This window comes from Rhineura floridana, chromosome 13, assembly GCF_030035675.1.
Source record: "Rhineura floridana isolate rRhiFlo1 chromosome 13, rRhiFlo1.hap2, whole genome shotgun sequence".
NCBI classification, from domain to species: Eukaryota; Metazoa; Chordata; class Lepidosauria; order Squamata; family Rhineuridae; genus Rhineura; species Rhineura floridana.
The window spans coordinates 8,170,386-8,192,043 of NC_084492.1; the positions used below are offsets into that span (position 1 = coordinate 8,170,386).

General features: G+C 40.0%; 1 protein-coding gene across 2 annotated transcripts in view; it reads right to left on the reverse strand.

The window, feature by feature from the left end:
* The window catches only part of NUP93 (nucleoporin 93), a 128,856-nt gene that overhangs the window by 46,491 nt on the left and 60,707 nt on the right, over positions 1-21,658 (reverse strand). For both annotated transcript variants that reach the window (XM_061594361.1, XM_061594362.1), the window contains one exon: positions 6,480-6,542. In XM_061594361.1, coding sequence (XP_061450345.1) covers positions 6,480-6,542 — 63 coding nt within the window. The remainder of the gene's footprint in view (positions 1-6,479; positions 6,543-21,658) is intronic.

Sequence of the window (21,658 nt, forward strand, 5' to 3'; positions counted from 1 at the left end):
AGACTGTTTGTCTACCCTGCCTGGCAGTGGCTCTCCATGGTCTCAGTTAGAGGGAGGCCTTTCTATCAGCTGCCATGGCCCAGGAGTCCAGCAGCGATCAGGACACAAAAGGTAGCGGCTAGTGTCACTGGCTAAAGGGCCAGACTGGGTTCCTGGCTCTAAGCCTGATGCTAGGGGACCACTGACCCAAGCTTAGCAGGCAAGAGCCCACTTAACCAGATCCCACAGCACCAGAGTCCATGGAACTGGAACCAGGACCCTTACAGATGCCTTTTCCCAGGCCAGAGAAACAGTGCCTCCCATGTTTACCAGCACTTCAGAGCAGGGAGTGCACCAGTCGGGAAGTCATAAAGGGCAGATGTGCCTGTCTTTAGGCCAGAGGATTGGTCTGTTAGGAGACTCTAGTTCTCCAAAAGCGGGTGGTTCCTAGGAGAGGTGGACTAGAGGCAGATGTTCAAAAGGCCTCACTTTACTTCCAACCTTTGTCAGAGCAAGATGCTCAGAGTTCCCCATGGTGCTGAGGCAACTGACCTGCCTTGCTTCATGGACTCTTCTACAAAACCAGGGCATCCCTTGCTACCTGGGCCTTGTTTTAATTGGAGATGCTGAAGATGGTACCAGGGACCACCTGCATGAAAATGCACTCTGCAATTGGGCTAGGATCCCTCCCTAAATGAATATCACATTTTGAATCTGCACACTGCCTCACATGCAGTCTTCTCTATGATTTTGAAGGTATATTCCACACCAGCAATAGAAGAAGTTGTCCCAATTATTTTTTAAAAACAATGTGTTGCCCATTTCCCCGCTAAACTTGGAACGTATCCTGTTCTCATTTCATTACACACTTTGAGGGGTCAGTCCTGAAAAGTGGCCTATAAATAAAGCAAGCAGAGAAAAAGTCCTGTATGCGTCTACTCAGAAATGTCCCTCTAAGTTCAATGGGCTTATTCACAAGTAAATGGATACAGGACTGCAGCCTAAATCCGTTATTTAGTTCTGGTCTTGAACAAAATATTCCACTTTCCTTTTTAAATTATATCCACACACACTAGATACAGAATATAAAACGCTTAACACAATATATTATTATTATTAATAATAATTATATATTATAATAATATATTATTATTATTAGTTTATTTATACCCCGCCTTTTGGCCAATACTTTTGCCTTGTGACAAGACCTGCTAAACATTTTACACATCCTTCTCCTAATGTATTAAATTTTTAACAACACATCTCACAATTAAGAGTGGAATATTGTTTATAATAAAAACAAAATCTGGTATATGATGCACTAACAAGTAAATATTCTTGGAAGAATCTGGGGAAATACAACTGAGCCGATTTAATCTGTTTAATTTTATAACTTTTTCTGTACTGAGTGGCTGATCTTATCATCTCTAACTTGCACTAACACAAAGAACTGCTTTGTGAGAAAATGTCTCTACTGAGGGAATTTAGGTTATCTAGCATTTAAGCTATTTATAGGAAAAAGCACTAGCACAAACGTACAGGGCTGTAATTCGGAGCCTGCAACAAAGCCCAGGCACAAGGCAATCAGTATTTTATGTAATCGTTTAGGTTTACGAAAAGGAGGGAAAAGGAGGGTGCGATGTGACCAATTCAGAGATCTGCAAGTATGCACTGGATAAGAACAAAGCTTTGAAGAACCAGATTCAATTCTATCACACCAAGACCTCCCACTGAAAAACAGATGCTTCTTGATGTATCTTTCTTTCAGTTTGGGCTAAATCAAACACAAAACAATATGTCTATTCTTAGTGAAGAAAATTTGATTTTTTCTGACTGAATCCAAATTTAAGACCAAAATGTGACAAAGAGACGTTACAAGCCTTTGCATCTCTTCATGCCTTGAACCCTCAAAATAGTCACCACGGATTTATTAAAATAATTTGCTATAATATAGGCTAACCCCACCCCTTTGTCCGTCTTCTTAAGAATTATGCTAATTACGTTAGTTGTGAATCAGTGTCCTTGTGCCCCCGTTTCCCCAGCCTGTCACATACAGAAAAATGGTGAATTATTTGCAAGCCCCACCTTGTTAATGATATACCAAATGTCTTGAAACTAAACATTGTTTGATTGCATAGTTTTCGTCCGCCACATCACAATAGACTAGGACATTTATCAACTGCGATACAGCATTAAGTAGTAATTCTATAGGCAGCCGCATTTGACAAAAACGTTTCATCGGCGTGCCTATATAGAACTGAAGCACGAGGTCTTTTATTCTTCCTTTCTATTCTATTACTGCTATGCCTTCATTGAAGACTGCAGCTGTTTGCCACACACAAGCAAATTGGGGGTTTGTTTGTCTTTATGTTTATATCTGAAAAGCAGCTTGTGAAAAGGCTGACTCATATTAGCCATATATTTTAAGAGCTGGTCAGCTTGACATTACTGGCCTCCATTTTAAAAGGGAAAAATTCCATTCTGGGAGTCAGCAAACCTTTGTAAGGCTAGCCAGTCACGCATTTATGTGGCACTGCCTTTGTTTAATTTTGCCTCGCTCGCCAGGAGGGTGTCTATGCCGTATATCAACCTGAACTTATGCCATATGGGATCCCGCATTAAAATGCTTGCTCCCCAGCCGATGTGGTTATCTAGTGTCTCTTCTCTACAATAAATGACATTTATACAAATGTTTTCTAAAAGCGTATCAGATTTACAACCACCTGTTACCCAAGAGACTGCCTAGATTGCTTCATTTACACTCCTAGAAAATGGCATCATGGGGAGATTAGCAAGCCTACAACCTTGGCAAGGAGAAACATGATGGGGTTCTGGGCCACGCGTCAGTTGCCCCCCCCCATGGCTTAGGTTTGTTTTGGGGAGTCTGAAGCACCACAGTGGCCATATTTAAGGAGAAACAGGCTTTGCTAAAAAGAAACACGGAATGGGTTTAAGAACGTGTGCTTTATTCCCATACAAATACACAGATTAAAAAGGAAGCAAAAAAAAAAATCCTCTGTTGCTGTTTAACTGATTTTCTTGACTTGCTTTAGAACAGAAGTTACAGAAAGACAACATTGTTTGTTTTTTAAATCAATGCTCTGAATATGTTGTTCAAGTAGAAGAGGGGAACCAGTAATACTTTAACATATTGCCTAAACTAACACTCATGATTCATTATTCAATTTTCAACATCAAGTTAAGACATAATTTTTCCTACAGGCATTTTGGGAAGGTCTGAGATGAAGAAGTGGTTTCTTCTGCTGCCACATTGCTGTTTTATTATATTTATTGATTTCATGTAATACTGTATGTTATATTTTAAAGTATTTTTTAAAACTGAATTTGGCTGTGTACTGCCCTGGAAGCCTTTGGGTTGAAGGTTATAAGCGAATATTAATTAATCAATCAATCAAATATCTTACATTTTGAAGACGATCACTTATTCATGGTTACAAACAATTACGCAAAGCTGTAATTTCCAAATGATCAGGAGCCACCAGTTGGACAAGGGAGCCCTGCTGATGGCTCACTAGATTACTGGCATCATGATGTGCTTGGCACACTGGGCAGGTAGAAGGCCAAATGACTGCATTAGCTAGGACCTGATCTATTTCAGATGAAAATGCTACTAATGCTGGTAGTATCAGTTACGTCATCACACATTGTTCAGTTTGATTATTTCATTTTCTGACAACATAAAAACTGAGCTTTTATTTTCACCTACATCCTGACCCTCTCAGTAGTTGATGCTCAGTGCTAGATATAGGTCATCATTTTTCAGAAAAAGTTCAGAATGTGGTGCTGGAGGCAAAATTGAGCTGACAATTCTAAGCTTTATTTCCTTTTTTTTAAAAAAAACTTCTAGCTCCCATGGCTGCAAAGTTATGCTTAAAAGTATGAAGGCAATGTTAGCTGGAATATCAGAAGCCCAAGAGATGGCTCAATAAAATTTCCAGTGGTTGGTGATGGGATTCTAGTACCCTCAATATTTCCTTACCCCACCTGTGATTGGAAGCAGGAACAAAAAGAGGGAAAAGACCAAACGAAGGTCAAAAAGAAGACAGAAAAGCTCTGGTGCTAGTTATAGATTTATTATGTTGCTCAACACGTTTTGGAATATATTGCTGCCTAAAACATTTAAACAAACTCAAATTAGTGTTGTGGAGACAACACATTGGTCATAAACTTTAAAAAAAAAATTGTTAAAAACCACATGCAATATAAATCATTTTAAAATCATTTTAAAATTTTCCAGTGATTCACAATGACACATATCTATTCACTCATGTTGAACTAACATGTTATAAAACCACAATATATGGCTAAAATAAAACAGAACCTTTTAATCGGGATAACAAAGCAGCTGAAAAAACTCCTCTGCCCAGAAAAACAAACAAAAACATAATTTTTGACATTTTACAGAAACCAGAAGTACAAAATCCACAAACTCATTTTTTGACCTCCTTGGCCGACATGGCTTTACGGAGAAATTATTTTTCATTTAATAAAAATTCTTTTGGCAGACCAAGGGGGTGGCCATGGGATGCCCTATGGCTCCAGAGGTGGCTAAGGTGCTTTGTTATCCCGATTAAAACGTTCTGTTTTATTTTAGCCATATATTGTGGTTTTATAACATTTTAGTTTAAGGTGAGTGAATAGATATGTGTCATTGTGAATCACTGGAAAAAATTTAAATGTTTTTTAAATGATTTATATTCCATGTGGTCTTTAAAATCTTTTTTTAAAAAACTGTTATGCCTATGTTTATGACCAATGTGTTGTCTCCACGACACTGATTTGAATTTGAATGTGTTTAGATCCTGAGGAATATATTCTGAAATGCGTTGAGCAACATAATAAATCTATAACTACCACCAGAGCTTGTCTCTCCTCTTTTTGACCCACCTGTGATTAACCAGAGTCGTATAAGACCAATTCTCCAGGACTTGCACTGGCTGCCTATATGCTATCAGGGCCATTTCAAAGTCTTGATGTTCACTGGGGACCACACATTTTAATAAAGAGTGCCTCTCTCTACATATGCCAGCCTGGGCCTTACAAACTGAAGGGGAGGCTCTTCTTGTGATCTTGCCAATAGGCAGAGTCCATCATGCAGCAATTTGAAATAGGACCTTCTTGGTGGGGGCACCCCATTTGCAGAACCACAACCCCTTTGGTGCTGTATCAATCAGGCTCACTACTGATTTTGTTGCAGCCAATACAAGATATACCTATTCAACCAAGCTTTGCGTAATACTGATATTTTGGTTAGGCCATCTGTATTGTTTTTCTCATCTGCTGGACTGATATGCAGAGTTGTCAACTCCTGGTTTTATCTAAAGTTAAGAGATTAATATTTTATGGATAGTGTTCTTATTGTTTTATGATTGCATTGTGACCTGTTCTGTGATCCTAATTGGATGAAGGGTGGGCAATAAATGAATCAAATAACAAAAACAGAATAAATTATGCAGAGCAGTAAGAAAATGTATTTAATTATACAAGTGCATTCAATTATACACAAATAGAAAAGTTGGACAAATTAGCTTGATATGCATTATTTATACCAGACTCTAAACTGAATTTCTCTTAGTGCAGGCTTTGGGTTTGCCTAGATGCAAAATTGTACATTTTCTTGGACTGGGGCACACACAGCCCAGATAATGCCAATGATAAGGTGTAGTGGGGAGGAGGGAGAGGAAGAGTGAGGGCAAGTCTTCTATGATACAGAAGTATGCTATTGGCCAACCCCTGAAATAAACTGGGATCCAACCATATTTCCACATCTTCAATACACATATAAATGCTATTTCTGAAAAATTCACAGACCATTACACATAAAGTTGAACTCAATCACAGTGATTTCTAAGATTCATTTTGTGGTCAGTCTCTTCTCTGTTGTATGGCCATTACATTAAAGGGGATTCTAGGGTCAAATTGGTACAATAAGTTCCTAACTCAGGGTTGTCCACTGAGTACTAAGGTCTAAATCTCTACTGAACACATGTCATCTTAGTCCTGCTCAGGCAGCTGAGCGGGGTATATTGGAGACCATGCAGAAGAGAAGAAGCATCAGGACAAGTCACAATCTTTGTGGACTTTATACTGGCTCTTCTGTGCAGAGCCCACGCCTGTGGGTACAAGAGCCAGTGCATGCATGGTGATCAAGGGCAGTATCTCACTCCTCTGGTCTATCCAATTCATTAAATTCTAAGGTCTGAAGCCATTAGTCTATACTACCATAAGGCATGAGAGAGATTCCTTGTACCTATAGAGCAAGGGTAGCCCACATAATGCCATGCTGGCTAGGGCTGAAGGAATCCAACAACATCCAGAGGGTACCACATGGGCTATCTATGCTTACAGAATGGCATAACCAAAGGGCAGCCATTTTAGAATGCCAAACAGAAGGGAGAGTTCTCCAAGATTCGGCATCTCTATCAAACACCTGTGAGGTGTTCCAGCGTCAAGATTGTATATGCCCTTAAGCAACTTACCCGTTTCCTGGATTCTTCGATGGCAGACAGCAAAGCATTATCTTTTTCATTTTTTAGGAATCCCTGTAGAAAGAAGTACAGATTCAAAAACTGGCTTGGCATTAAAATTTAGGCAGACTTGGCACTTACTTCACCAGCCTTCAACCAACCTGGTGCCCTCTGGATGTTTTGGACTACAACTTCCATCAGCCCCAGACAGCGTGCATGATGGGAATGCAAGGCTGATGGGAGTTGCAGTCCAAAACCTCTGGAGGGCACCAGGCTGGCAAAGGCCATACTACATACTTAAGTTTGCTTAAGTTTTGCTTTAAGCACAGGCAAAGTTCTCCGTAGACTGCTTCAGCTGAAAGATTATTTAACTTGAGTGGAAAAAGAGGAAGATGACCATGAAGCTCCATATGAACCTAAAATGGGTTAAACACTCTCCCTTTAAGTATCTGCATTAACTCTTTAAAAAGTGTCCTGCTTCTGTCCTTTCTTATCTCTGGAGTGCAGCATGTGCTTCCTCTGTCCCGTTCTGCAAGAGACAGAATGAAGGCTCTGGAAGCCGATGAACAGAGATCAGCTTGCCTGATCACAGTGAAAATGGGAAGGTACGATTCGGCAAGGAACAGGCATGGCTCTTAAAACATATAAATACCAGCCAAAAGGGCAAGGAGACTACAACTGCAATCCACTTCATGTCTACTCAGAAATAAGCTCTGTTGGGTTCAATGGGATTTGCTCCCAGGTGAGTGTGTATTGGATGGCAGCCTAAATGGCTGAAGTCAAAAATAACTGTTGCCAGTCCCTCATCCAGCTAAAACACAAGAAAAGCTGAACTCCAACGCTATTTTACTTTGGTTTGTATTATTTATCTATCACATTATTTTGGAAGAGTTTAATGTAGCCTGAGCCCCCAGCCAATTCTTTGGGCAAGGCTTAATAACCTGCCATTTATTTAACACACTATGCTTTCCACTTTATTTATTCACAGGGGAGCATACCCAGGCAGACAGGCAGTCAGCCCAGCCATCAATCTGGGGCAGCAAACACATCTACTCTTTTGTTTGTTTTGTGCATCTATTTTACTTTTTTAAAACCTGGATTTATATCCAGTCCCATTCCCACGGCAGGAAACAACTATTTAAAATGAGAGCCACTGTGGTAAAGGAGCCACTGTGTTGGATTCAGAAGTGGAAATCCCAGATTCAAACTCCCCTGCTTAGCTATGAAAGACACAGAGATTTAAGGGAATGGGCTATGGGATTGGACACCCCCTTCTCTTTGCCTCACCCCTCTGGACCCAAAGCCAGTCTGTCCTCATTTGTTCATTGCTACAGCTTAGCTTTGATTAAAACAGACCCAGGGAGGCTCCTAAATGCCCTTTCAGAACCTTGGTTAGATCTGGATTTAAAAAGAGAGTTTAGGGTTAAACAATGCTCAGATGCAGCACAAAACCTAAGTAGACAGTGTGGCCTTTGAGCACTTGCCATCAGCACTATTGCCTTGTCTAACTTACTTCAGAGGATGGCTGGCAGAATAAAATTGGATAACCTTATGTATATCCCCAAACCCATGGGGGAGACAGTAGGCTATAGATGCACACGAAGAGGTCCTTGAGGTCCTTGGAGGAAATAATGAGTAACAAAGAACTTTTAAAAACCAACAAAATATATAAACACTGATTGCAACTACTGTAATGAAAATCCATATTAAACCAAAAAGACCATTCCTGGATCCTGTAAAGGAAGGCCATGCCACATAAGAATACCCTTCCTCTATGACCCTGATGCTCGAGCTTGGCACAAAGATGCCTAATCAAAAGGCCACTCTTGTCTGAAAATCTAGTTTGTAGTGGAAAATAGGTGTGGAGATGGTCCCTAAGGCGGGCAGGGCCCACCTAATGTGGGGCAAACAATCTCCAATGCTTCATTTTTCCACAGAAACATTTTCATATCATATGTCAGTTAATAACAATGAAAGGATTCCAATTGTAAATACAGTATTAGGCAAGCTCGGCAGTTTTTAGCTTTTGTTTATTAAATGCGAATAAAATAAACATGCTAAATTAGACCGATTATAGGGCTTTAGAAAATTTTCTAATGCAAACTGAAAATTTTCTGGGAAAATCTCCATTTCAAAATTCTCCCAGGGCCCAAGAAATGTAGGGCTCTGGAGTTCAACAGCAGTGCCTTGAATTGTGCATGGAAAACTATGAATGCTAGAAAGTGCCATGCACAGGAACGAAGTTCCACCTAGCTCCCATGGACCATCTACTGAACCAAATGCAATGCATCCTCATTCTACCAAGCTACCTTCCATGAGAATTGGGGATATGCAACATTCAAGTGCAGGGGTTGGAAACCTTTTCCTGCCCAAGGGCCACATTCCCTTCTGGGTAACATGTTAGAGGTGGGTGGGGCCAGAGGCAAAGTGGGTGGAGCAACACATCCAAATTTTACTTTTGTACAGTAGGCTAGTTTCTGCACACATTTACATATCCCCATCTATCAGTGCAACCAAAGGCATTATCAGAGTTCAAGGGCAAATTCCAGTTGGGCAAAAATACTCAGGATACAAGGCAGGGCCACCACGGGGTTGTGGTGAGAGCCAGAGAGAGAGGGCTGGGGGGTCCCTGGGCCCAAGGTTCCCCACCCCTGCTCTAATATTTCTGGGGTGCACATATGGTTCAAATAGAGTGCTTGCCATGCCAACTGAACCTTTGCCATCACCACAGATTGAGTGTGTATATAATGGGGTGTTATAACCACTGCAGCTTGTCTGACTAGAAACAACTCAGGAAATACTCTAAGTCCTCAAAGATAATTATGTGTTCCTTTTTCTGTGCCAATCATAGCTGAGAAGCTACTCTCCTGTCTCTTTTTAAATGAGGTAGGAAAAAAAGAGAGGGATGCAGGACAGACAGTGCAAGGAAGGCCAAAGAGAAGGAAAGAAAATGTAGCACCATCACAGGAACAGATAAAAGTCAGAACAGAAAGGGTAAAGAACGCAACTGGCAATCCCTAACAGCAGAAACTGCAAAAGAAAAAAGAACAAGATTTAAACGAAGTCTCGCTTATGGATTTATGTCATATGTTCTTAAAACATTTATCCTCAAGCTTAAAGCAGTTTAATGATTGGCTTATAAATTAGAGATGAAGAATCTGTGGTCCTCCTGATCTTGTTGGGCTTGAACTTCCATGAACCCCAGCCAGCATGGCCAATGGTCAGGGACGATGGGAGCTGGAGTCTGACAGTATTTGGAGGGTCAAAGGTTCCCCATCCTCCCAGAAATTAACACAGTGGGTTTCAAACTCTGTTCTGGAGAATACAGGGGCTCAGCAATAGCTTCTTGGGGTTTCTCAGAAAAATCAGTAATAATGGTCAAGGTTTCCTGAAAGATGGCTTGCCCATTTTGACTGATCCTCCCCAGCAATGTGAAGCCTCTGGAAAATGTCAGGTTGCAATTCAGTTTCTATGAGTGAACAAGAGAGCAACACTCCCGGGGAAGCTTGCAGTCAGGCTAAAACCTGTCCTTCACCCTTGACATGGGGTGGCCTGACCTTCACTGGACATGATCCCTCTTCTGAAGTCTAGCATGCACAGATATGTACCACACACCCCTTAAATACTTCCAATCACATGTATGCAATATACATTATGTTGTTTTTAATCACTGTCTCTACCATTCGGTAACTGGCTTCATGAATTCCCAACTTCTTTTGCATTCTCTAACTCCACATATGTAGAATGTGGTGCTGAATCTAGTCTCTGATGCAAATTTGACACCTACCATAGACTTGCAAGTATATCAGCACTTGAAAAAGCAAATCTCTATCCTGTGCGGTTGTTTGTGTATTCTAGAAAGTAATGCCTAGAACAGCTTCCATATTCAAGGGCAAACACGCTCTTCCTTACACAGGTACCTCCTCCCACATTACCTTTGAACATGTAATTGTCACAGGTGACAAACAGCTGTCAGGAAAAGGATTAGGGCCCCACTTGTTTAAATTTTAAAAAGGAGATGCAGCAAAAAGTACACACATTAACACTTCACATCTGATGGGTTTTATCTGGTATCATATCCCAGTCTGAGAACGATTTGCATGAAGTGATCCTGAAACGAAGTATTAAGGTGGTGGTGGTGGTGGTGAATTGGCACACTATACAGAAAATGACTTTGGTTACTAAAGAATGTTACATGGAAGACACAGGAGACAACATTAAGAAGAAAATAAGAATGATTAAGAATCACACAGATTCTCAATTAATGAATTTAAACAGGGATAACCAGAAACATTATACAAGTATGATGCAAAGCAAATGAGCAGGACCACTGAAAAGCCGAGACGAAGATTATGTTTATGGCTACTTGGCTTCAGCTTTTAATTATGCCTAGAGCACAGCACTGGAGTTTATCACTTTCTGGTTCCTTCCAGTGGGCTATCATTAGGGAGGGAGGAAGGCATAGTTCAGTGGTAGGGCACATGCTCTGCGTACAAAAGGTCCCAGGTCCAATCCTAGGCATTTCCCTTTAGGGCCAAGAAAGATCCTTTCATGAAACTCTGGTTTTTATTCTTTCCAACGCTACTTTTGTACGCTGAGAAAGATGGAGGTGTACGCCGCTGCCTTTTCAAGAACAAACGCAGTTCGAAAAGCTGCTCTAGAAAAGAGCACAAGCAACATTAGGGCATCATCCGCTAGAGTGGGGGGGCAGTAAACACAGCTTCTTTCCCTAGGAAATGCTTTAAAAGCTCTTCTAGTATATACTACATGTCAGTCATTTCGGCCACACTCACAAAATAAGTGTATTACTGAAAAGTGGCCTTGCTCTTGCCAGCGGCAAACGAGCGGAGATACTCCCCATGAGTGAAGGGAAAGGAGTCAGAGTTCAAATGGCTCCATTTTGCTCAGGATCATTTTGTTCGCTTTTTTTTTTTAGACTCATCAGAACTTCAGGGAACATTGTCATTATTTTAAACAAATTGCTCTGCGCTGCACAGAAACTGGCTGAAAAATGTCTGTCTTGGCAACCTGTTGTATCTCAGCTGCAGCATTTGAAATGCAAACAATGTTTTGGGGCCCTGTTGCACTTTGGACTTATTCTCTTTGCACTGGTTGCAGCCATTGGCAAGGAGATGGAAAACGTCACCTGACTTTACTCTAGCAACCTGGCACAACCATATATGGCAAACTGCCCTGTGTGAGAAACTGACCTATGCAATTTCGTGATCAAGAGGTTCAAAACTATCAGAGAGCTTTGGATCTATTTGGTTCTTCTTCCTTTCTTTTATTAAGGCAGGACTAGCTCTTTCATGACTTCAGAACTCCTTTTGGAGTCATGAAAGCTCGATCTAACTCCCTCCATTCTTACACCCACCCATGACTTAATTCTCTTTTATTGTTATCTGGAGAGTTTAACTGGCCTAAGTTCTCTTTCTGTTTCTAGTTATAGTCTTATTTGACATGTTACTTTGTACTATGTGCTGTAACGCTAACATTTTAAATGGAACAAAGAATAATAAGAAATATAAAAGAAATTCAAACAATGCATATGAAATGCAACCATATTCCAATTTAAAAATAAGAACCAGTAATTATTAGCGTTTACATTAAAGAGACGGTATCTGCAGGGTATGCCAACTTAGCTTTCGGGTTGTTTTCTTGTTATGTATGTAAAGGGATAACTGGATTAAATTTATTTATTTACTTATTTATTGCACTTGTATACCGCCCCACAGCCGAAGCTCTCTGGGCGGTTTACAGCAATCAAAAACATTAAAACAAATACACAATTTAAAAACATATTTTAAAAACAATTTAAAACACAATTTTAAAATTCAAAACAATATAAAAACAATTTAAAAACACATGCTAAAATGCCTGGGAGAAGAGGAAAGCCTTGACCTGGCACCTCTAATTACAACTGTCTGGTTGTTATAATTTGATGGGGAGGGACATTTGTGTATGATGATTCTTTAAAAGGATGGGAGAACATGCTGACTGTAGAGCAGCAGAGATGAGGAGCAGGAAGTCATGGACAGTGAGCTAAACAAAGCAAGAAACTATATGTCCTATCAGAGCCTGCCCAACTGCACAAGCAACACAAGAAAGTCGTTTGGCACTGGCAATATTTTCAGGAGCACCAAATGAAGCAGAGGGCAAAGCAAGAGGCACGCCCTGGGAGTTTCTCCAATATTGCCTAGGCTGCTGTTTGTGAATCATGCAGTCACAGCCAGTACTGATCACAAAGTACCTGGGACCAGCCCTACCCAGTACATATCACTGAAGACCCTTGGGCTGATTTAGATATAACACCAAATCATGATTTGGGAATTCAAGGTGTAGCTTTCAAGGAGCCTTGAGCTCATGAAGCACCCCCCCCCCGCTTTAGGAACTCCATTCTTCCTAGTCTGAGGCAAGCCACTTGTTCTTTTGTCTAAACTGGCAAAGTGTGGTTTGATTATGGATTGCAACCGTGGTTTGCAGGGCAAAATGCAAAGCCTCAGTTTATTGGTTCAGGCAAATTACAGTTGCCTCAAGCCAGTAAAAGAGAGAGGGAATTGCTATATAGGGGGTGGGCAGAAAAGGGGAGAAGAATGACTCCATGTTCCTTGAAGCTTTGCTCTTATCACATAAAACCATGGTTTGGCATAATGTCTGTACTATGCAAAATATTATTACAAAAATAATGCATGCTTATGGCAGCAATTTTCTCTATGTGGTAACATGTTACATTACACGTTGTGTCAAGGCTCAGGAATGTGCTTTAGCACTTATGTTAACAAGTGTGGTTGCTTCTTCTGTTAGAAACTAAGTGATCTGCAAAATGGGGAGGGGATTTAAAACTAACAGTCTAAAACAAGGCTGATGGGTATAGATTATCTTGGAATTTAACACAGCCTAGTAAAACTCAAATGTATACATTGAGAAGAATCACAGTTATTGCACAAGTGCTTCAAACAGCTGCCTTATTGCAGATAAAATGCGCAACCCACCAAATACGACTGCTGTGTCGTCTCCATTTCAGCAACCCCTGATAAAATGAATGGAAGCAGCATCCATGCACAATGGATCAAACCTAATACAAAGATGTTTAAAAGACCAGTTTGGTCAAAACTGGAAACCTAAAAGGGGTTCCCAATTTAATCTTCGGGTAAGCACATAACCCAATGGGCCTGGCATCAGCCAAAGGGTTTGGATTGTCCAAAGCAAGTAGAGCCAACCACCCTGAACTGGTCTGGCATAAGAGATAAAGACATTTGGAATGGCATCTTCCCCAGGAAGTAAGCAGCAAGCAGAAAAGTATGAAGGAAAAAAGGGGAGGCGGGCCTAACCTTACTGTTTTCGAGCTCCATTTTTATGAGGGCGTTTCTGAAAGGAGCAGCAATGATGCGGGCAGCCATTTTAACCTTCACTTTCTGAAACAACTTCATCAGTTTATTTGTATTGAAATTTCTGACTTAAAAGGTTAGGATGGGTAACATCAGACAATCATGATCTAATCTACCTCTGTTTGTAATTTAATTCTGCTGAAATGTATATTAACACTGGCATTTGCTTCCTAACGCTAGACATCTCTTAGCTGTAAAAATACATGGAATATGTCCTTGTCCGCAACTGCTAGCTTGGGGGCCACTGGGCTCCTTGGGACTATGCAGCTTGCCCACGGCTGCACAGGTGGCAGGGCACATAACCCCTGAGCCACTCCCTGTAGGGATGATCTTTAGCTGGCCCTTGACACCCAGGAGGCACGAGTGGGGATTTGAACTCACACACTCTGGACTCCCAGCCAGGCTCTCCTCCCCACTGGGCTATACCAGCTGTTATATGTATGCTACTTTAACCTAATATATCATTTTCAGAAGAAGTCCTTCACTGCTCAAAGTGATTGTTTAAAAAATAAAGGAATTTCGTTTGTGACTTAAGCGTTTGTAGAGGGACAGCAAAATACCTCCTTCACTACCTGCTGTAAGGCTATCATTAAGCAGAGATAAAATCCAGGTCTGTGCCCAGCTGATAGCCTGGCCCTAAATTTGCGGCAATCCAACCGAACACTAAATATTTATTTAGAATCAAAGAAAGAAAAAGTTATTACCCAACACTGCCTTATGTGGGGCCTTGAAGACCTGGCTCTTCAGGCAGGCTTTTGGGGTGGGTTAGGTTTTTTATATTGTTGAGATTTTAATGTTTTAATGTATTTGTATGTTTTTATTCTGTACGTCACCCAGAGTGGCTGGACAACCAGCCAGATGGGCAACTAATAAATCAAATAAATAAATAAATCAAATAAATCAAATAAATAAATAATGTGGTGTCACTGCTTATCAAACTATATAAAAAATGTCTGGACAGTAATGTTGTCACTCTTGGGGTAATTGTTAATGTTTTCTGCAGCAGAAATTGTTATATCCAATGCTAATGATGGGGGGGGAAATCAACTAATCTATAAATTAAAAGTATATATTCTGCTTTCACTCTTGTGGGCTCCGCAGTACAAAGACTTCACACTATTGCAAAAGCAGGTCTGTAAGTGGTTCTGCAGTCTCTTATAACTTCACATTCTATGCACTGGATATACAGTATTTAGTGAAATACCTCAAATGTTAGGGCAAGCCATTTTGAGAACTGGCACACCATCATACTTTCAGTGGGATATATGCTATTGTGTGTGGCTCCACAGTATAATACCTGCACATAACTACCACACAAATTGACTTTTTCTTTAGATTCCTCTCGCCCTCTTCATAAAATTAAGTGGTAGGAACTCTCGGGACCAGAGGATCATTGTTTGAAAGAAAGCTAGCATATTATTCTGAGGCAGTGAAATAAAGCACTTTTAATGGTAGCTTGTTCTTAGAATTCAGAAATGCCACAGGAAGAAAAATATACTTTCAAATATTATATTCAATTCAGATGCTCCCAGATACCCTGTTCTAAACTGGATGCAAAGGTTTAAAAAAGGAAAAAAGAATAAGGAACTATTTCTGGTTCTAGAATGGACATTTAAAAATGATGGTCATAACTGGCAGTAACCAGAACTGAAAAGCAGCATCTTCTTCAGAATGAGCAGGGGGAACGCCCTGAATCAGGCTAGTTAACTAATTTCTCCTCATGACGCCATTTTATTGCTTTTTGCTGCCATTTTAGTACTGTAGTTACATGTACACCTTTTATTTGTACAGAACCGAAATAAATGCTCTCATTTTCAAGCATCCTCTGAATAATCTAAATTTGTTGTTGTTGTTTTTAACGTGCATGTGAACCTCTTCACTTTCTGCTCATGGAGTGTCTTTAGGTCCAATGGGCAGAACAGCACAACTCTGTTACCCCAAGGACCCCACCTTACTTCTCTGCATTCAAACATGGTTTAAGAAATTATGAGAAATGACTGGAAATATGCTTTCTTTGGGAAAATAAGAAGTGGTACAGCCTGGCTGCCAATGCAGGGGGGGACTCTGGCAAAAATCCTATACACATTTACCTGGGTGTAAGCCCCAAAGAATTCAGGGCTTACTTCTAAGTAGAGATGTACAAACTTGCTATGTTACATAAAGAAAACTTATCTTTTTTTAAAAAGAAAACCATGAAGAGTTCAGTATATTTATCTTTTGATAACATCTATTTTTGGTGTTTAATTGGAGACAATATTGCACTTTCACCATTGCATAGAAACCTAATTTCTGCATTCACCATTTCATAAAACGCACGAACAGTTCTCACAAACCAGCTGATAAAAATCCTTAGCACAACTGATTGCATCTCTGGTGTGTAGACCCACTGACTTCAATAGGGTTAAGTTAATGAATTGCCCCTCCCATAATATTATTATACAACTCTCCTAGAATGCCATCCCCAAATCAAAACAAAAACACCCAAACAGTCCCTCTGATATATATATATCAGGAAACCACCCAGCAATTAACACTGTAACAGATCCTCTGCCCTCCTACTCAGTTTCATAGGCAATTCCCCAGCCTTCATCATGTCACTCCCGTTCACATGCTATATCTTCTCTCTCTCTCTCTCACAGACCCTCTGGCTCCCTGTAAAAATGCTTTTTAAGAATCATTTCCATAGCTGGATTTTTACCGACATGCATATTCTTATACCACTGTAAATGGTGCTACAGGCTTCACATCAACGACATTAAAATGTAGTGCACATGCCTGAAAACAGATTTTTTTTTAAAAGGCTTCTTGGCTGTCCACATTTCACACCCTTTGGTTCAGTTTCTTTAAGCTTGAACAGAACAGAATATTTTAAACACTTCACTTCTCTTGCCCTTAGACAATCCCATGTACCTGCTTTTGGTTCTTTTCTTAGAAGCACTAAAGATCTGGCAGTTTCTGTAAAAAAAGGAAGAGTTGTAAGCTTCTCTCTACCCCACCTTCCACATTTCAAGTGCTCAGCATCTGCACACAGGAACGCCCACTGACTGACTGGGCAACGCCTGGTTCCAAGAAGCCTCCTCAGTATATTGCTAGCATTGAAATATGATAACCAAGTTAAATGAAGATGTAAAATGCAGACCAGGAGACAGACTGGCTCACTCACTGCGGCACTTTTGACAATGTCATTTACGAAACGTTCATTATCAGCACTTGAAGGGCTGGAGGGATTTTGTCACCATTAAACTTTCAAAGCTAAAATCTATTTCCCTATCCTGGTTATGAACAGTGCATATGAGAATACAACAAAGGGACAGCAAGCATAAGAACGCCACCTTGGTATTAAGATATTAGGGGTGCTGGTGGATTCTTTTGGAAAAATCAACCGATCTAAGATTTCAGGAATCTGGCTTTAGTTATCTCACATTTTGTACCAACATAGTCATCCATGGAAATTAAACTCAAATAATACAAATTATTATTATTGCATCAGTATCATGGGAAATTAAAGGTCAGCTTTCTAAACAGACAATTAGCTTAGAGAACAAGTAGTATTTCTACTCTGAGGGCAAGGGATGGATGGGGAAGGAGAGAAGGAACCCCTCTTGACCAGAAAAAAGTTTAAAATAGGTGGTGATATAGTTGGAATTAATTTATTTTAAAACATCTGGTCTTATAAAAATGGTACATAAATTATAAATAGATACACTTCCTAAACACATGATGTAACTTAAATTTGGTACACTGTTACGTTGCATTATTTAAAACAGCCTGCAAAAAATTAGTGAATAGTAACCATGATTTTATCATTTCCTGCTATAATAGGTAATACATGCCTACTAAATATTGTGGGCTTTGTGAAGAAACTCCACTTTTACACTAAAATCCCTGCTTTAAACTTTTTGCACTTATGACCGTGAGTCCAATATGGTAAAGACACACAGAAGACAAAAGGTTTCCATTTTCCCCCCTTCAACAGTATGCATACCCACACCCTTATTTTTTTAAAAAAGACACTCTCTCTTTTATAGGATGTATGTGATCATAAAAACACATATGAAAGCTAAACATTTTAAACACACACACACAAATTACAACTGCAACCCAAAAACAACCAGAGCATATTTTTAAAATAAGCAACCCAGACATAAGTGATTCTATAAACGGAGGTTTAGGAATTCCCTCCATGCTCCATACACTGATTTACAGAGCTCACATTTGAACTCTGGTTCCCACCCTCTTCAGACAAAGGAAAATAATTTGCAATAATACAATGCAAAACTGAAAGAATATTTGAGGCATCTCCTTATGTAGGGACAGTGGCAATGAGTCCTTCCATCTTTGGATGAACAATTCATTGTCTATTCTCTTCATCATTTTTTTTGGGGGGGAGGGGATTCTTGCCAGGTTGTCTGTGTGTCAATGCCCCCTTTAAACCAGGCTTACCACACAAGTGTATGGATAAACAGTGTTGCCACTCAACAATACCTGTGTCAAGCTAGCTGTCACATTTCTCGTGGAACAAGGCAAAGTGATGCAGCCAACATTCAAGTCTGCACCTTCATGATTTTGGAGGAGAACCTCCAAGCTGCATGGATGAATCCTTAACAGTCTGTACCACATCAGGAGAGGTATAAAATAGAAACATGTCCTTAACCCAGCTTCCCCGTTGAAGGTAAAATACTATATTATGGAGAAAACTAAATTGTAGGCTTCACTTGATCCTATAGCAACACACACATCAGCTACTCCATAACACTTATAATATACACTCTTTTGGTTGTTTTATATGGCTATGAAATTCTGAGTTCAGAGTAGTAACTCATGGCCAATACCTATGAAGATAAAAAGTGACTGACCAATTCTACTTATTTCAATGCACGTACAGTTAATGAAGGGGAGAAAAAGAGAATTTACTTGTGAACCAGGAAACAAATATGAACTCTCTATTTATTGAAACTCTCCCTTAAAATTAAAGGCTTTACCCATCACATTTCACAATTGCATTTGTAGGACTATAAAGCATGCTTCTGTAAAAACAGGCACATATACAGATTTCTACCATAATTAGCCATAAATCCATTTTACAGGAATTTATTTTTGAAAAATCTACCACCCAAGGATGCTAACATCTTCAATAAAACCAGCCAGGCACATGTTAGAAACTGAACACTCCTGACTTTTTGCTTACATTTTAAGAAAATAGAACAGCAAAGAGGATTCTAAGAAGAAAAGTAAACTGATTTTTTTTTAAAAAGCAGACAAGAGATGCCCTTCCCTCACAGCTATTTAAAAGGAACAGGAGAAATTAGCAGAAGCAAAATTCTAAGAATTCTTTTTTAATCATTAGAGGGTTATTCTTCTAAAATAATTCCAAATTTCTTTCTACATATTTAAAAGCAATCCACATCAGTATTTATAGTAAGAAAAGAGCTAAACTGTTCAAGATTGAGTTCTTATGTTTTAAATATATATACATTTAAACAGAAACAAAAAAATGTAAAAGACATTCCTATCCTGTGGACCGCAGAATTGAGAAGTTACAAACCTTTTAAGGGTTAGCTGCAACTGCAATACTGTAAATGCCTGGTATTTGGTTCCAGGCAGCTCTAATCTTCCTGTATTAATGCTCACACTTTTTCTTCTCAAGGGGGAACTCCCCCGCAAGCTCTGAGACGGTGAAGAGTCCAGCAAGACAATGAGAAATCAGCTGTTCCCACAGCTGAACACCACTGCCAGCAAAGCATCTATGGCATTTGTTCAGGGCCGTTCTATACCAAGGACAGCACTAGTGTGAAACCAGTTACTGAACGGAGTGTTTATAGGTTACAGAAGGATACTTTATTGTTAATGGAATGTACCATGTAAGATTTAGGAGCGGGGGGGGGGAGAGAGAAGGAAAGGAAAGGAAAAGATGAGATGCAAGCAAAGAGAAAGATTCGACTTGGGTTTGTTTTTCCCACCCCCAAGCCACTGCAATTACTCTGATGTGAATTTTTGATGACTTCCGACATCTTGCATGGTTAATAACCGTTCCAGCTGTCATGTTTGGTTAGTGTGGAAAATGCATTTGCTGCACTGGAAGTGCAGGGCTGTGGCCACACATTATAACACTGGTTTGTGAAGCTATTCTCTTAACAAGGCACCATGCATTTGCACCTAACATGAGGCTGCTATCAGGAGTAGCCAGATATTATAACAGCAACGGGCTTCTGCCATCTTAAGACTCACAGAAGACCCTGAAACAATGTCTACATTCTTAGTTGCGCAGCGATGGCTGGCATACCGATTGGCACCTTTGTTCGTTAAAATATGTTGCTTGCATTCTTGATGACATTAATGTAGTTTTGGTCATTTAGTGGTTAGATTTAGGTGCTACTGGAATTCACCAAGAAACGGAATAATATGTATTTGTTTAAGATTGATGTGTGTGTACATTCTATAATTCACACACTCACATGCATTTCAGACATTTGTAAGGCACAAATCCATACATGACACCATAACATCCATTACTATTCAGTAGCATATATTTAACCTTGAACTACCGCTTGTGATTGCATACAAAGGAGAAAAAATGCTATGTAGAAAAAGGTTTCAAAAGCCACACAAATCTTTTAGCAAATTAAAAGACTAGGTGTAATATGCTAAACATAAGCTAGCCATTATCAGCATATAGGGCAACAACTGCACAATTACAAGGGGAGGGGGAATGCCACAGAACCAAGATGAAAGCATGCTGGAAGAGTCAGTCACCCCATGATTCAAGTCAGGCCAGTCTTTTCCAAGAGTCAGATGATGGTGCCATCGTTACAGTGCAGAAATCCAGAGAAGAATCGAGAAGTGGGTGTTTCCCCCTCCTCTCCATCTTGCCTCTCCCCATCAGAAAGAAAAACAAGGAGCACCAAAGCATTAACAGATGCTATTGCAAAATGTACAAGGTACAAGGGCACAAGAAAGCATTTTGCAAAGCACAGCTAATGGCTCCATGCCCTCCATTAATGCTCATGATATTCTTTATCGATGCACCTGCTCTTAAGAATCAGCTGGTGAACTTTCTGAGCAGAGCTAAAAGTTGTGTTTCTTCCTTTTTTTAAAAAAAAACAAGCATACATTAAAATTGTATTCCATGGTATATAAATTGTGCCAATCCACTTCAGCTGGGATTAGGGAAGATAAATACTTCATGAAACCAACAGTAAACCATAAAAGATTACAAAACAATACACAAAACCATAGACATTTTGAAGATCTACTACTAACGTGACCCTTACATATGTTCACCCACAGGAAATCTCTCTACGTGGTTTGTTTTTGAATTTGTCCAACACGCTGCATATTTAATGAAGGCTCTATGAGAGCCAGCATGGTGTAGTGGTTGGAGTGTTGGACTACAACCTGGGAGACCAGGGTTCGAATCCCCACACAGCCATGAAGCTCACTGGGTGACCTTCGGCCAGTCACTGCCTCTCAGCCTCAATGGAAGGCAATGGTATAAACCTCTCTGAATACTGCTTACCATGAAAACCTTATTCATGGGGTCGCCATAAATCGGGATCGACTTGAAGGCAGTCCACTTCCATTTTCTACCAAGTAAAAAGAATAACCAAATTGGCCATAGGCAGAAAAGCACTCCCTAAAATATATAGGCTCCAAAGCCATTTCTGTCTTTGTGGATCAAGGCTAGCATTACAAATTGTGCCCGGTAAATTAAAAAATGCTAGTGCAGATAGGGGAAATAGATATAATACACTAGAAGTGACCAACCTCCTATGGGAGGCAGTTGGAGAGAAGAGCTGAGCACCT